A 17,717-nucleotide genomic window follows, 5' to 3' on the forward strand; every position below is an offset into this window, starting at 1 on the left:
TAGGGTTAGGGTTACGCCTACGCCTAGGCCTAGGTTTAGTGTTCAGAAAACAAAAAGCCAGCAGCTCCAGGGACACTGGCCATGCCAAAGGCATTCCAAGGTGAGCGCAGCAAAGCTAAAACCTTGCTCCCTCGTCTTTTTCCTGCTTGGAACTCACCACAGCCCACTTCAGGATTTCTGGCTCAAGCTAGGGTTAGGGTTAGGGTCAGGTTTAGGGTAACGCCTAGGGTTAGGGTATAGAAAACCACCGAGCCCAGAGCTCCAGGGATACTCACCATGCAAAAGGCATGCCAAGGTGAGCGCAGCACAGCCCAAAACCTTGCTCCCTCGTCTTTTTTCTGCTTGGAACTCACCACAGCCCACTTCAGGATTTCTGGCTCAAGCCAGGGTTAGGGTTAGGGTTGCGCCTATGCCTAGGCCTAGGTTTCGGGTTCAGAAAACCACGGAGCCAGCAGCTCCAGGGACACTGACCATGCGAAAGGCATGCAAGGTTGAGCAGGGCACAGCCAAAACCTTGCTCCCCCTTCTTCTTTTTCCTGCTCAGAACTCACCACAGCCCACTGCCCGATTTCTGGCTCAAGCTAGGGTTAGGGTTAGCACTAGGGTTACGCCGAGGATTAGGGCTGCGAAAACCACAAAGCCAGGAGCTCCAGGGACACTGACCATGCCAAAGGCACGCAAAGTTGAGCAGGGCACAGCCAAAACTTTGCTCCCCCTTCTTCTTCCTGCTCGGAACTCACCACAGCCCACTGCTGGATTTCTGGCTCAAGCTAGGGTTAGGGTTAGGGTCAGGGTTAGGGTTACGCCTAGGGTTAGGGTATAGAAAACCACCGAGCCCGGAGCTCCAGGGATACTCACCATGCAAAAGGCATGCCAAGGTGAGCGCAGCACAGCCCAAAACCTTGCTCCCTTTTCTTCTTTCTGCTCGGAACTCACCACAGCCCAATGCTGGATTTCTGGCTCAAGCTAGGGTTAGGGTTAGGGTTACGCCTACGCCTAGGCCTAGGTTTCGGGTTCAGAAAACCACAGAGCCAGGAGCTCCAGGGACACTGGCCATGCCAAAGGCATGCAAAGTTGAGCAGGGCACAGCCAAAACTTTGCTCCCTCTTCATCTTCCTGCTTGGAACTCGCCACGGCCCACTGCCGGATTCCTGGCTCAAGCTAGGGTTAGGGTCAGGGTTAGGGTAACGCCTAGGGTTAGGGTATAGGAAACCACCAAGCCAGGAGCTCCAGGGATACTCACCATGCAAAAGGCATGCCAAGGTGAGCGCAGCAAAGCCAAAACCTTCCTCCCTCGTCTTTTTCCTGCTTGGAACTCACCACAGCCCACTTCAGGATTTCTGGCTCAAGCTAGGGTTAGGGTTGCGCCTATGCCTAGGCCTAGGTTTCGGGTTCAGAAAACCACAGAGCCAGGAGCTCCAGGGACACTGACCATGCGACAGGCATGCAAGGTTGAGCAGGGCACAGCCAAAACCTTGCTCCCCCTTCTTCTTTTTCCTGCTCAGAACTCACCACAGCCCACTGCCCGATTTCTGGCTCAAGCTAGGGTTAGGGTTACGCCTACGCCTAGGCCTAGGTTTAGTGTTCAGAAAACAAAAAGCCAGCAGCTCCAGGGACACTGACCATGCAAAAGGCATTCCAAGGTGAGCGCAGCAAAGCCAAAACCTTGCTCCCTCATCTTTTTCCTGCTTGGAACTCACCACAGCGCAATGCTCGGTTTCTGGCTCAAGCTAGGGTTAGGGTTAGGGTTACGCCTATGCCTAAGCCTAGGTTTAGGGTTCAGAAAACCACAGAGCCAGGAGCTCCAGGGACACTGACCATGCCAAAGGCATACAAAGTTGAGTACGGAAAAGCCAAAACCTTGCTCCCCCTTCTTCTTTCTGCTTGGAACTCGCCACGGCCCACAACCCGATTTCTGGCTCAAGCTAGGGTTTGGGTTAGCACTAGGGTTACGCCGAGGATTAGGGCTGCGAAAACCACAAAGCCAGGAGCTCCAGGGACACTGACCATGCGAAAGGCATGCAAAGTTGAGCAGGGCACAGCCAAAACTTTCCTCCCCCTTCTTCTTCCTGCTTGGAACTCACCACAGCCCACTGCCGGATTTCTGGCTCAAGCTAGGGTTAGGGTCGGGGTTAGGGTTACGCCTAGGGTTAGGGTATAGAAAACCACCGAGCCTGGAGCTCCAGGGATACTCACCATGCAAAAGGCATGCTGTCGCAGTGGGGATTACTGCAACAAGTATATTTCAAACCACGAGTCTCATGGAAAACGAAGTATATATGGACAGATACATGGTAGATATTTCAGAGATGTTTATGTCTCCAGCCGCATGGCCGGGGCTCTGCTCAGGAACTCCGCAGTCACGGGACCCCAGGGTCCTTGGCGTTATCAGGGAACCCAAACCAACCAATGGGGAACAAGGCTGACCAGCGGCAGGGAGACCCCGTGTCTCCCCCCAGTGCCCCTCTCCCAGGGCTGCATGGCAGGGGAGGGACCCCAACAGCATGCCAAGGTGAGCGCAGCACAGCCCAAAACCTTGCTCCCCCTTCTTCTTTCTGCTTGGAACTCTCCACAGCCCACTTCAGGATTTCTGGCTCAAGCTAGGGTTAGGGTTAGGGTTACACCTAGGCCTAAGCCTAGGTTTAGGGTTCAGAAAACCACAAAGCCAGGAGCTCCAGGGACATTGACCATGCGAAAGGCATACAAAGTTGAGCATGGAAAAGCCAAAACTTCGCTCCCTCTTTTCTCTTTCTGCTTGGAACTCGCCACGGCCCACAACCCAATTTCTGGCTCAAGCTAGGGTTAGGGTTAGGGTCAGGGTCCGGGTTAGGGTTACGCCTAGGGTTAGGGTATAGAAAACCACCAAGCCCGGAGCTCCAGGGATACTCACCATGCAAAAGGCATGCCAAGGTGAGCGCAGCACAGCCCAAAACCTTCCTCCCCCTTTTCTTCTTTCTGCTTGGAACTCACCACAGCCCAATGCTCGATTTCTGGCTAAAGCTAGGGTTAGGGTTATGCCTCCGCCTAGGCCTAGGTTTAGTGTTCAGAAAACCACAGAGCCAGGAGCTCCAGGGACACTGACCATGCAAAAGGCATGCAAAGTTGAGCACGGAAAAGGATAAATAGTCTACATAATGAAAGAAACATAGAAATAGTACAAGTAAAGACAAACTATTCAAGGTATCACAGCACGAAAACATTTTGTGATTCCTGCAATGCCAATATGGTAAGCTTTCATGTAACTTTCTGTGCTCTTCAAAAACACAGAGGGGGGGGTCATCTTACCATTTTGAAACTCTTAGTAACAAAAATGCTCAGCTGAGAGCCTTCTTTCATGCCTCCACAGAAGAGAAAGCATAAAAAGCTGTATAACTGGGTGAAGAAATCAACAACAAAAAACCCAAACAAAACCCCCAGAAACAAACCAACCCCCCTCAAACAAAGAGCCAAATCAAAGAAACCCAGCAACAAGAACAACAAAAACCCACACAAGAGGGAGAACTACTATATCCATCCTAAATGGATGGGAAGGGGAAAGGAAGGAATTTGTATTCAGTCCCAGGACCAGCACAGAAATATACTTCATCTTCTCTTAAGGGCAAGGAGGAAAGCCAGAGGAACAGTGTAGTTCACGCTCTGGTCTCAGGTAGGCTAACCCAGAGAACATTTATGTCAATGTTTCAGTCCAGACCAGGACCAGTTCCTGTCATAAATATTGTTGGGGCTGTTCTCCTCACTTGTTTTTATTCACATCTCAGAGCACCCATAGCACGTTCTAAACAAATCTGTGCTTTGACTTCTGGCCTAGATGGCAAGACTATTATCTTGCCTTAGGGAGAAAAAACACAAAAATGTGTAGGGTGGGGGTGCCAGAGCCATTGATTTGCCTTTAAAAAAAAATGAAATCACACACACAGATATAACCCTATATCCTATCCACCACTTGGGTAGGGCTGTTACTTCTCCAAATAGACTTTCGAAACAATAAGCACCCAAACTATTACAGGCCAAGAAAAGGAACAAAGAATTTACTGATAAACAATAACTCAGTAAGGAAAAGTGAATGATTAGAGAAGCAGGTTGAAAAGAATTAGGCTTTTTCACCAAACTTTGCAAATTACTAGAAGCCAAAAATTTAAGCCACCGTGGCAGGATATATGATTCTTTCAATTTCTACTGAGTTATAACTGAGTGATTTTCAAGCTTTCAATGGAATATGCGGGTACCACAGAGCCATAGTAGTCCGATTAAAAATACATTATAGAGCCCAAGGAGACTAAGCTCTATCTCTGGTAACTCAGTGGAATTTATTAGTCCTTGCAGACTGGCTGCTATTATGATCAAAAGCAATTATTCATGTTAAAAGTGTGACTGTTAATTTAAAAATGTCCCAATGTAACCCAAGTTTCCTGCTACCGTACAGCCTTCAAGCCATCCAGAAAGCAGATTTTTGGGGGACATAGCATGAATTATTTATTTATTGGTCTTCTAGAGCCATTCTTTATGAAAGAATTACAATCACATAGCTATGATGGTAGAAAGAAAAAGAGAATCTTTTGTACTGTTTGTACACTTCAGATAAAGTTATTTTAAAATAGAGAATAGAACCAAATCTGAACCCTGTTCAAACTGTCCAACTACAGCTGAAAATTAATTATGGTTTTGGAAGTACTTCTGCAAATTGCTACTCCAGCTGACACCCCAGCCACAGACAACCACAAATCAAAGCCAAACCACAACATTTTACTGGGAATATTAGTTGTCGCTGTCCATTCTTCTCGAAAGACTTCTTAAAGAGAATCATAATTTTGGCAATAATTGCAGCACAGTCATATTTTCAGTTCATCAAGGGGAAAGTTTTAAAAGAAGTTAAATAAAGGATTTTATTTCTAATATATTGTTGAATTCTTTACTAAATTTAGGTAAGCTTAGGACCAGCGAAATTTTTTGGTAACACTCAGTTTGCCAAGGGATGCCTGATATTTTTCTGCTAACACAAGAAAAATCACAATACAGATAAGTAGTTGTGGATTTTTCTCCTAGCTGCATGAATCCTCTTATCTCACCTCAAGACATCTGGAAAAATAGGGAAACAGATGCAGGATACTGACATCTTCATGCAAGTCATTCATGACCTAGAAAGAAACAGGCTGAAAAGCATGATCCTTTCCTGTGCTGTGCGTCGCTGGGGATGTTACTATTTGTCATCCCCACTCTGCTTTATTTTGATATAGATATGGCCAAAACACACATGCTTACACCAGAGGCAAACTGACAAGCACATATACACCAGTGATAAAGCAGAACATGGACTTTTTTCTGCAGAGCCTTCAGTCATGCTCTGGACCCCTCTGGTTCTCATTAATGAGGGGCAATACCCTGCACCCCAACTTTCAGAAGATAAAAACCAATTTTTATTGGTTTCTTTGGAAGTAATCTGTACATGACAGTGTTCTAATCCTTAAAATGGTAGATGATAACCCATTTTAACATTTGAAGGGCTTTTAAAATTAATTCTCCTTTCCTCTGAACCTAAGACAGCAAAGATGAACACAGACTAGAAGTTGAACTCCCACTCACTGCCATGTCCTTCATTCAAAATACATTATCAACTAAGCAAAAACAAGCTAGACCTACAGAGAGAAGGTTCAACAATTTCATATAGTCAGTAATTTCATCTGTACCACTAGAAGTCTTAGTAAACAAACTGCGTATTCCACAAATGTAAAATAAATACATAATTACTATCCAAAATTTCAACTTTTTGTTTGTTTGTTTTTTGGAAAATCTAGCTGGTTTGGGGACCCACACACTCGACATGTATGATTTTAGTTTAGGTTTTTCTGTGAAAGTACTATGAATTAACAGAGTATTTTTAGTAGAAATTTCACTAATTCAAAAAGAATGCAAGAAAACCAGCTCAGTTTGCTCAAGTACTGTCCCATTTCTCTAGAGAACTGGATACATTCTTGTTCAATATAATTTCATTGTAGCAGTTTTTAATTAAAACATTCAGGGATAGGGAAAATATTTTTGGTGAATGCAATACATAACTGTGCCATTAGCAAAGCTGAAATTTGGCAATGGCAGGAATACATAGTACCTTTGACATCACTGGTGTTTGTGCTGGTGAGCTGAAGCCACTTTCCTGAAAGATGTTTCACCTGAAGGCATGAAAGGCAACCAGCAGAGGAGTGAGCTATCAAGAAAAGATTTAAACTATGATTTTCTATACTTACCCTTTATGTTTCCCAGGGTAAAAACGCGCAAGACCTTTTGCTATGGTTTGTAAGGTAAGAACTAAGACTATACTGGGACATCCACCCATTCCTTCATGTCCTCATTTACACAGCAATTCATTTTTGACACACTTTTAAGGAATATCTCTGACAATGCTGATGGGGATGAATGTTTTTCACTCAGTGACAGGGGCTCTGTGGCAGAAACAGTGAGGTGGACACACATCAGCAGGAGAATGTGTTTCTGTAGCTACACAGTCACATACACACTGTAGCTGGCCCTGGCCTACAGCTTGGGCTGAGATAAGTGAAAGAAAACAAGGTGCAATCAATATTAAAGCTGGGAAAATAAATGCTACACTTTTTTCACTTGTTCATCAATTAACATATTATCTGTTCATTGGCTGTCTGCATTTCTGAGCAAATATTACATTCCATAAGGTAGAAATATTGGAAAGTAAATTTTGGGGCAATTACACCCTTGCAGACTTCCTCAGCTTTCATTTGCATTTTTCATTCAACAAGTTATTAGTGTTAATGATACCCTTGGCTAATCCCATCCTCACAGGACCAGGTGGTATATGTTAACAGTTCCAAATTAACAGCTACGTTTAAGATAGAGACACTGGTAGGCTTGTTCAGCCCTTTATAGGAGAAGTTACTTGTCTCACTACATGGGAAAGGGTCATGTCAGTACTGGCACCAGTCTTAAGAGGTTCATTGTAAGAGTCTGCAGTAGTGTCTAGGCCAACATGGAGAGTAAAAATAAAGTTTCAGGTTAGCAGGCAAGAAAAATTTCCTTAAGAATGATATGGTTTAAAATACTCCAGTTTTACACCAAGAAGCGTGGTATATTTTTCCCTAAGGCATGCATGGCTATACCCTTCTGGTTCATTTGTCTACTGTAATCTTCACTATAACTTCATCTTGCTTATTTAGGATTGTATTGAAGGAACAAAGAAAATGTCTTGCTAGAAATGCATGTTTTGCTGTCAGCAGAATTAAACTGGGCTAACATGAAAGGGGATTTGAGCAGGGAGAAGCAGCTTTATACCAAGAACTGTTTTTACACAGGCTTTAGAAGAGCACTTTTTTTCCTTATGAATATTTCCTTTTTCTTGGGGAATGATTGGAATATAGTGCTTCTACTAAACAAGACATATGTGAGAGAGAATGGTGTCTGTCAATTGTATTAATTGAGGTGAAGAAAAAGCCTGGATTAAAAAGGAAAAGGACAGTTTTGAATGTTTTCAAGTAGGGGTTCTATGTTCCATTAGCAGCGCTAACTTATCTAATATCACTGTGATTTTTATCCATGATTGACAGATGTATATATATGGAAAGTGGTTTTTTACTAGAATTTCTTGGTCCATATCTGCACCAATATCATTGTTCTCATAAAACTACACACCAGGACTGACGTCGGAAATCTAATCCAAAACCTGTGTTATAGAAGCTGATGACTTTTAGGCCCTTGGTGGGATGGTAACAGGCAACTGCTTCTTCCCATACAGAGCTGTAAATTAATCGGTACATACTGTCATTCCACTGCCTGCATCAGACAGCTCAAAAGCAGATGGTCCTGGCAAATTTTCTAAGTGTGTGAGGTGCGCTGATTGAAGCAAGAATTGAGCCCTTGTATGAGACAGAGGCCCAAGTTCTGGAAAATAAAAACCTTGTGTCTTCAGTCATCTGCAGTTCATTTCTTTTATGTAAAGAATTGCCTGAAACCTGCTTGGAGAGTTTCCAAGTCTCAGATAAATATTGTGTTGACTCAAAGTACCTAGGAAACAAACTTCCATGCAACAGGGTTAGTGCCAATTAAGATTAGCAACTAATTCTAGGCTACTCTACAATTAACATGGCAGCTCAGCATGGATAAGACATATATACTCATGAACAAATTATATAGTCATTTTGTAACTCAGCCTAAAAGAAAGAGGGCATAAAACAGAAAAAGCAAACCCACAGACAATCCTGGGTAGGTAAAGAAAGCGTTAAGAAGAAATTAGTGAGAGTGCAACGCTGAAGCAGGCGGCAGTGGCATACGCTGTGATGGCTGGGGTGCCAGCAGATCCCCATAGCATGAATAAAATACTGCTTCCAGACCTGATCTGACTTAAGGACAATCAGCACTTTCACAAAAAGCAATCAAATAGTTCATTAACCAAAAGATAATTGTAGATACAATCCCAGCTTCCAATTCCACCACAGCCACTCTGTTCACAGGTCCCAACAGTTCCCTCTTGACATTTTCATGTTCTATTTACTACTGAGGCCTGTGCCATCCACTAATCAGCATTTCATGTACCTGGCATTCTTTTTGTCTCTTGCAGTTGCTCTAACTCAAAGCCTTGTTCTACCTCAGCAAGCAGAATTTATAGTCATTGGAAGAATGCATCTGGTGGAGCTCCTAGGGAAGAACAGAGAAGTGGCAAGCAATTAGGCACAATCTCTGCCTCCTGGAGCTTGCCGTACCATGGATTTGATGAGAGAAGTAGACAGGCAGAGATACTATATGCAGTAAAGGCACACACAGAAAAATGCAAATGAAACCCTCCATGCATTTCCAAAAAGATCAAGAGTCCTCCTTTCCCTCCTTGGGTAGTTGCTTGAGGATTTTTATTGCATTCTTTAACACCGAGGTCTTTAAGGGCCTCCATAAAGAGCAGCTAACTTACTCTTCGGCTAGGAATCAGTTACAAAGCACTGAGGCCATCTAACCTTCAGTAAAGGGTCTCCTACAGCATAAGGCAGGTTAGAGGGATCCCCAGGTGACAAAAAACCCCCGGGCCTCCCCACTTGCCTGCCATTTCTCTGGCTGGAGAGCAAGCATCAGCAGCAGTTCCAATGCAGACACTTCAGGTAAAGCAGGTGAACTCCTCTGCACCCACCTTTCCCTAACTGCTACTGTTCTTATCTGCTCTGCTCTTTTCCTTGGACTTCTCTAAGATTCCTAGGTCAAGCAAGTGAAAGGGGTTAGGATGGGCTAACTAAAAGGAACAAGATACCTCAGCTACTGTTTTGGACATGGATGCTGAACTTTTAGATCAGTACTAGAAACAAGGAGATACTGCCTTTTAAAACTGAAATAATGGAACAACTCAGATGCCTACGCTGCAGCTGAAGAGTGTACAGGAAGCTTTGTAAAACAATACCAAAAAAATCAAACCACTATTTCTCACACAGCTACTCAGATCCAGGGCTTATTTCATGAAATTACTCAGCAATGACATCTTAACAGAGAGCAAGCAAGGAGGCCCCAAGACTTGAAACCACAAACTGGCCAGGTACAAAATCTGTGTGCTCCAAGATGATCTGTTACACCAATTACCTACTTGGTGGTTTCAGACAGTCTTGCAGGAATTGTGCTTCACACACTATCCACAGCAAACCATCACTGCATATGGTATATATTTACTAACATTCCACATATGGATGAACTACACCTTCATATTCATATTTTTCCTGAATTTTCTGTGTCAAAGCGATAGGAGGAAGAAAACAGGAATTTTTACTTCTGTACCTAAGCACTGGGTTGCAGGTGATCCTTTAGATAGGTGCAAAAATCCATGGTGTTACATACCCAAGCACATGCATTTCCCAGACTCACTTTCACTAACTTTGGTTTATGCTTCATTTCATTGCTGGCAGTGGAACTGTTGTACCTACACAGCGAGCACAAGTGGTCGTAACATCCATAACTCACAAACGCCATGTGCAGATGTGCTTTCACAGTTTACAACTCTGCTGAAATGCCTTCTCATAATTCAAAGAGTGCTTACACAGTCTCCACCACATAGCAAAATTATTTCCTAATAAGATAAGAATCTCTGCTGCAGCAGATGAAAAACATTCGTTTGGAATATTCCAGCTACACTGCAGATGAATGGCCTATTGCATTATGTATATCCTGATTACAGAAACTGGAGAATACAGTGGTGGGTTCAAGTTACCCATGTTCTCTAGTCTTATTGGCAGTTTTGGGTATTCATTCTATTTTCCTACTGGAGCCCCATCTAATCTAGAAGATGACTAAGAAGACAGCAATTCAGACTAAGACACATTTAAAAGCACAAGAATCCAGAATACTTGTAGTAGGGCACATGCATTTTTAAAATATGGAGAACCGTACAAAATTTCTTAAAAAAAAAATTACAATCATATATATAGTTTAAAGGCTGATGTCATCTAAAAGTATGACGAGTACAAGCAAGAACATAAATACATTAGATTATGAAACAATTCCTGGCCAGAAGTGGAAAATTACGTTCCTCACTCTTGTAAAGATGCCATGGGAAGGGTGCAGCCACACGATGTCCAGATCACCAAGGGGTCAGGCTGAGTGAGCAGTTACAAGGAGATTTTGGATAAATTACATGAGCACCCACTACTCAAAGAATAGGACTGAAGCAGCTGAATCCTGTTGCTGCGTTTGCCTTTGACTTTTTTCAAGGCTTCTATTTTCCAAGTCACTTAAGCCATTCAATTTATTCCAAGTTTGGTGTTAAAGTTCCAGTTGGTTTTTTTACGTCATTAGCAGTACTCATTAAGAAAACCAAGAGGATTCACAGATGTTTTGGCACCATAACACTGATGTAAAATCCATGTAGTTGATGTCACTTACACTACATCCCCAAATAATCAACAGGAAGATACTGTGCATGTCTGGAAGATATCTCAAAGCCATCAGACTACCTTTGTTGGGCACTTTTGTCTCAAGTATTTCTGAGAAGAATAGATGCAATTGACCTTGACACCTTTTTCTGCACTGTCATGTATCTGCTAAACAAACCATTTGTACCCATCTTCTCCTCACTTACCTTTGACTCCCAGAAGTGAAGAGTGGACTTCCAACGAAAAAATTGCTATCTTGAACTTAAGTGGACTGTAACAAGTGTGGCAGCAGCATTTTGCTAAGCTAAGAGTAGTATTAAATTCAGAAATGGAGGGGAACTGCCTGAAACTGTTCTCCAGAAGAAACTGTACAGGAGGCCAGGATGACAACTGAAACTCAAAGTGTGAGTGCTTTTCAGTCAAGCTCCTCATAATGCATGCATTTGCAGCCTTTCCCTTTCCTGATACGCCAAACAAAACATTTATTCAATTTACTCATTCCTCTGCATGGTTACTAGAAGCCACCAGGGCTACTGTCAAGGGGCAATGACAGCCAAAAGCTCTCTGTTCAAATGCATCCGGTGGAGCGCGTGGTGCCCCTCACATCATAAGGGGTTGCTGCATTCATGAATGCAACTGCTGCAATAAACACACTCTTAACTCCACCTTCCCTTGCCCCGCAGCAATCTCTACTGTGTTGTCTAAAGCAATCCTATCACCTACAATGAGAGCTATATTCAGTTTAGAGGGGAAAAAGGATCAAAATATACCAAAAACTCTTCATCCAAAACATTACATCACCTTCACCACTCTTTATTTTGATCTTTGCTTTTGACCTCTTTTGCTACAAGAACCCTGTTACCTTTTCTGCCTGTTCAGAAATCCCATTTCCTTCACAGCATCTTACTAAACAGAGTGAACAGTGGAGCTGCCAAATAAAAATACATGTATTTAACTTATCAAATAAAAGAGGGAAGTGATAAGAATAGAAATTGTCTTTAAGGAAGGAATTAGCATGCCTACAAAAAAAAAAAAAATCCAAACATCTCCACAACAACAAAACAAGCAGCTTCAGCCTAGTTCCCCCTTCTAGATTTTCTACCATATCCTGAGTTTTTTAATAACCATCTGCCAGAAAGGCAAGTTCCTCAGATGTGATATCTGTTTCTTGGGGTTTTTTCTTCATTTAGCAGCAAATAATGAAAAATCTTCTCCCACATTTTATTAAGTCACTAAGCCTCATCCACCTTTTCCTTCTTTAAAACACTATGCAACTATTTAAGTTCAGGATGCAATTTGATTGAAATCTTCTGTTACGATCTCTGCTGTAGACAGAGTATAAAGAAAGAACCTTTACATGGGTTCCTACTCATGCTGATCTATACATGTTCAGATGTGCCCCAAAGGGTTTCTAAAGCAAGAGAGTTTACAAAAGAGTGAGCTGCATTTGTGCTGCAAGGACTTTGTCACTAAAAAAAAAAAAAAAGGAAAAAAAGAAAGAAGAAAGAAAAAGAGAAAAAGATACTAGCCTCACTAAAGGACTTCAGTTTGATTCAGCTGTTCCAAGTTTCACCTTGCAGTTCTGGAAAGTTAGAATCTTCACCTGCACTCAAATTCCTGCAAGCAGATTGCTCTGCTGCCCTAACCACCTGCTCTCAAAAGTTGAATGCATCCATCTTTGGTGTTTGCAGCTGACAACTGAACAGCATTTTCTACTGTTTGCACACTGACGCTCATTTTCTGTTGCTTGTAACCATGCCTTTTCAGAACAGTGACTTTTCTCCTATCTTGGCAGAGACATATGGCTTATTACAGCAAACCAAGACGCCAACTTTGATGTTTCAAAGGTCAGATTATTTTTATTTTTTGTTATCTAAGTAAGGGAGGCTTTTTTTTTTCCTAAACCAAACTGGGAAGACACACTAATTTTTACCCTTTTGTCACTCGGGAAAGGGCACAAGGAGCTATGCTCGAGTTTTTAAGTTACCTCCTGGGAGCTCCTCTGAAAACTCCCAGTTTGATTGCTACGGTGTTTGTACCAAAGCGAGAAATAGTTGCCCTGTTCCACTCACTGCAGGGAAGGCAGCAGGAAAAGTTTATGAACTGTAATTACCAGCTTACCCACTCAGGCTCCCTCCTAAAACAGGAATCATTCATCATCCTCTTTTGTGCTACCGACTCCTTAAAAGGCCTACTCAGCTTTAACTCCCGGGTATCCCACCACAGCCAGGCTCCCCAAGAGCCCACGCCAGGGCTACCTAGATGGATTTCAAAGGGAACATCACGCCGCTCGCCTGCCTTATTTGGAAAGACCTAACTCTGCACGGCTTGGCACAACCTCAGCTGCCGCGCAGGGCTTCGCAAACCTGGAGTTCTGACAGAGATTTAGCGAGAAGGAACCTCAGATTGCAATGAACTCCCAGCACCAGCAAGAAACAGAAATGAGAGTGAAAAGAGAGGGCGGGCTGACGAGAGCCGAGCGGAATTTAGTTAGGAAGTCGAGTTAAAAACAAGCCCAAAAGGGCCCAGCGAAGAGCCCTCGGGAGGGCTTTGAGCGTGTTTAGTGCAAAAATCTTCAGGAAGGAGGAAAAGGAAGGCCGGGGAGCGAGCGAGGGAGCCGGCGCGACCCAGGCGGGCGAGTGGCCAGCGGTCCGGGGACACCCGCGGCCAGCAGCCCAGGGACCTCCGCCGCACACGCTCCTCTCGCCGCGCTCAGGCGGGCAGGGCGGGGGCGGAGCGGCGCCGGGACGCCCCTGCACCCCCGCGGCGGCCGGGAGGCCTATGGGGGCGCGGCGCCGCCGCCGGAGCGCCGGCAGCCCCTCCCCGCCGCTGCCTGCGGGAGTGGGAATAAAGACAGATAGCGGGGCAGGCACCGGCCGGGCGGGACGGAGCGCGCACAAAGTTTCTTGCGGAGCCCGCGGGCGGCGGCAGCGATGCCCGTGCTGCGCGGAGCGCTGGGGCTGCGCGGGCGCCGCCGGCCTTAGGGGAGCGAGAGCGGCGCGGGGCGCGGCAGCGAGCCCCCGGCCCGTCCTCTCCTCCGGGCGGCCAGGAGGAAGCGCCGCGGGCAGGGACGGGAGAGCGGCACTGCCGGAGCGCGGGGAGGGGGACCGGCACCGCGGGGCCAGCCGCGCCGGCAGAGCCGGGGGGAAAGATGAGCTTGTTGTCAACCATCGACACTAGCGCCGCGTCCGTGTACCAGCCCGCCCAGCTCCTCAACTGGGTCTATCTCTCGCTGCAAGACACGCACCAGGCCAGCGCCTTCGATGCCTTCAGACCCGAGCCCTCCTCGTCCCAGCATCCCGACCTCGGCTACACCAAGAGCACCCCGGAGCTGGGCTCCTCACTCAGCTCCAGCTATCTCAACAGCTTCTTCCAGCTCCAGCGGAGCGAGGTGAGTCCGCCGCGCCGCCCGGCGCGGAGCCCCCGGCCCCCCCGGGCCACAACCGCCATGATGCCTCGGGAGCCTCCTGCCCCGTTCCCCGGGCCGGGACCGAGCCCGCCCGACGCGGGGCAGCTCCGCTCCCCGCCGCGCACGCCGGGGCGGCTCGGCCGCCCGCGCAGGCTCCTTGTGCTCCTGCCCGGCCGCCCCCTTCCCGCCGGGCTCTCCCTCGCTGCCCGTGCCGCTAACGGGCCGGGGCGAGGCGCCGCCGCGGCATTGGCGCAGCCGCCGCCTCCTCCCGCCGCCCGCCAGCGGCGCGGGGCGCCCGTGTTGACAGTCTGGTCAATGGTTACACCGATTTCCCGTGCGCGGCCGGAGGGACGGAGGGCAGGACACGCAAAAAGTGCTACATCCGTCATAACGTGTAAAAATACCACCGCCGCCACCACCACCCCCCCCCCGGCCCGCCCGGGGTTTTGCCCCCCCCCCCCCCCCAGAGTGTTACTTAAAAAGCTTGGTACAAGAATACATATAGCTTATGAGAGATCAAAGGCAGGCACTATTTGAAAGGGAGAGATATAAACAGGAACGTGATAAAAACAGCGAAAAAAGTTTTGTGCACGTTTCGTACCGCAAGAACAAGACTAAATGAAACCAAAGGGAAGGAAGCTAAAAAACTAGGGTATGCAAAGACAATTCACTGTGGAACTCCCTGTCACAGGAAGTTGTTGAGGTCAAGCACTTCTGCATTGGAGGGATTTCACATGTGTGGAGATACTGCAAGGTGGCACCTCACACACCACAGCTCCCAGCCTCTCCAGAAATTCCAGAAATGATCCAACTACAGTTTGGCACCCTACTGTGGGACTCTTGCCGGAGGTATTCAACAGCATCTCTGTTTGATGGGGGTTAGATGGACTATACATCCCAACCTGCTCTGGCACTTCCTATGGAATGACATTTCAAAGTCCTTCCAGCACCTTTATGTTAAACATCGACTTAAAATGTATCCTCAGTCAAAATACACCTTCCTGTTCTGTCAGAAAAGGTATGGAGTTATTAATTAAAACCAAATCAAATTCCCCAACTGCTCTCATATTAGAGCTGCTAACAGTTAAGAGGCAGAGTTATATAGACACATGCTTTTTCCTATAATTAGAAATTCTTCCTTCTTTAAGAATTTAACAAAGCATATCCAGTCTCAAAATGGGCACTATTTTTGGGAGTATGTAGTTCAAAACCCGTTCAACCTGATTAAATCTTATTAAGCATGACATAGGCAGTTTAACAACATATAGGCCTAACAAGCACATTGATTTTGCAAAAAAGATTAGCAGGCAGTGCAATTTAAACTATTAGCTACCTACCTGTTGATGACAAATTGTAGATTTTGCCCCTTCCTCCTTGGTGTACAAGCTTTATGGCACCCAGGTAGCAGCAAGACTCCAGGAGTTTGGCCTGCATGGTTTCCAGACTGGGACTCTGTTCAGGCCCATGTTTGTTCAAGTCAGAATACATTCTGCTCACAGCAGGTCCTTTTTCTTTTTGGGAGAAAAAGGAAGAAACAAGTAAGTGGAGACTGCATTCAGGAAGCCTTTGAAACAGTCTCTGAGAAACAGTTTTCTCTTCCTGACAGTTCCCCGAGTTCATTTTCGGCTTCTACTATGCTCTGTGCAAGTAGGGGCTAATCCTTTTGTCACACTCCCTTTCCACTTGGCTTATAGTTCTTTCCATTTCCCCCCCCAAACTTTACTTCTTTCTTTTGGAAAATCATTTCCCTGGTATGCCAGGCTTTCCTCAGGCCCCTGTGTCTGCCCTAGCTCCAAGCAGTCAGCCCCTGTGCAGCCTTCCCCTGACTGTGCTGTTCAGATCCCAGAAGTCACCTTCACTGCATTTCTGTGTGGATTCCTATCATCCACAAGCTGTACCTTTATTCTGCTCTTGTTAACCTTGTTACAGTTTCCTGAGGCACATGAACAGCAGCAGCAACTGAGAATGCCAGCTCTGTAGAAAGCCAAGAGCATTCACCACTCAGGAAATAAGAAGCCATTTCATTCTATACAGATATTTTAATATTTTAAAAGATGAAGGATGTTAGATTGTTCCCATTTGTTTTCCAGCCTTTAACAATAGCATTGCCTATGTGACTGATGCAGAGACACTTCTGTGTTTCCAGTATTTACCTGAACTATGTCTTAATACATGGTAACTTGAAAAGAGAGAAAGGAGCACAGCCATCTCATATGGCATGGGAATGCCTCTGCCCTTCTGGATATACCCTGAAGGAAGTAGGAAACCCTTCCATTTCCCAGGGTAACACTGCCTGCTTATACAGCAGCTTTCATTCAAGGGTGTAGAAGGTGCTAGAGATACTGTTGCTCAAAAGAAGTTCTATCAATATGTTAGATGCTCTGTTCTTTCCAGAAACTGGAAACTAGACTGCTTTTTGGCAGGAGTCGCCCAAGAGTTTCCGACAATGTCATGCTCTTAATTCTTGAGATTCTAACATCTGTTTATTTGCAGATGCCATTGGGTATACACTACATATTTTAACCGCGTAAAATTATTTTGGAGAGCGTTAGCGCTGTATGCTGTTTTTGCAGCAAGTGGGCTTATGCTATCTTTGGAACAACACATAGCTTTCCACAGTTAAACTGTTGACTGTTTTCTACACAGTGCTTGCTTTGGTTGGCATTTTTTTTTTCCTCATGGTTTTGTCCTGGGTTGGCTTAGCCTGGAGCCGAGCTGTGACAATGATTGACACATAGCTGTACACAATATTTGGAAAGTGACCTAATGAGGGTCCAAAATAGCAACAGATTGAGAAATGATAGGATCATAGGGTGTAAAATAGTTGTGTGTCCTGTATGTTGCCTTGCAATTGAAAATTTCTGGAGAAGAACACTTGGAATAAGAGACAGCACTTGTGAAAAGTTGCTATTATACAGGGTTTGCAAGTCTGCATGGCAGTGCCTGTGTATGTGACTTGCATACTGACCAAAGGAACAGGACAGAAAAAAAAAAAAGTGCCAGCACCCACAGAGTAGTCTTGTACTTCAAGATTTTTGTCCTCCAGACTTTTTCCACTACAATGGATGCCTTCTAAATAAACATGATGAACACAGCTGTTTGGTGCATAAAAGCCCATTGTACCAAGGGAAAAAAGGCAATAATAAAGGTTTAAACAGTAAAGTAACAATGAGTGTTTTGTTCCATATGCAAGACTCATTTTGCAAAACAGACCTGCTTTAAACCAAACTTTATGGCAGCATTTGTTGTCCTAGATATGAAATAAAAGCATGTTAGACCATTAAGATGCAATAAATTGGCCATTGAACTGAGCTCCACCCTCATTATAACACCATCCATCAGAGCCAAGTATTTGAGGCTTTGTTGTGGGGCTGGTTACATGGAATTTAACGCTTTTGAGACGCAGCCAGGTATCTGTGGCTTTGTCATTGAGGGCTATAATTGAAAAACCT

At 45.2% G+C, this 17,717-nt stretch overlaps 1 protein-coding gene and 1 long non-coding RNA gene across 4 annotated transcripts in view; one reads left to right on the forward strand and one right to left on the reverse strand.

Annotated features, from left to right (window-relative positions):
* Positions 1-12: 12 nt before the first annotated feature.
* LOC121659905 lies at positions 13-2,929 on the reverse strand. 2 transcript variants are annotated; one of them, XR_006014495.1, is made up of 3 exons: positions 2,891-2,929; positions 1,624-2,114; positions 13-1,542 (listed from the first exon to the last, which is right to left on the reverse strand). It is a non-coding gene; the product is annotated as an uncharacterized LOC121659905 (long non-coding RNA). The 2 variants fall into 2 exon arrangements; XR_006014496.1 differs by lacking the exon at positions 2,891-2,929 and adding an exon at positions 2,197-2,206.
* Positions 2,930-13,676: 10,747 nt separating this feature from the next.
* The window catches only part of ZCCHC24 (zinc finger CCHC-type containing 24), a 109,337-nt gene continuing 105,296 nt past the window's right edge, over positions 13,677-17,717 (forward strand). Inside the window, exon 1 of one of the 2 annotated variants that reach the window (XM_042018520.1) lies at positions 13,677-14,247. In XM_042018520.1, the coding sequence (XP_041874454.1) occupies positions 14,008-14,247 (240 nt within the window). In that variant the 5' untranslated portion in view covers positions 13,677-14,007. The remainder of the gene's footprint in view (positions 14,248-17,717) is intronic. The other variant, XM_042018519.1, reaches the window with a different exon arrangement.

This window comes from Corvus kubaryi, unplaced genomic scaffold, assembly GCF_017639235.1.
Source record: "Corvus kubaryi isolate FWS band 111438036 unplaced genomic scaffold, C.kubaryi_AGA036_p1.0 138, whole genome shotgun sequence".
Taxonomy (NCBI): Eukaryota; Metazoa; Chordata; class Aves; order Passeriformes; family Corvidae; genus Corvus; species Corvus kubaryi.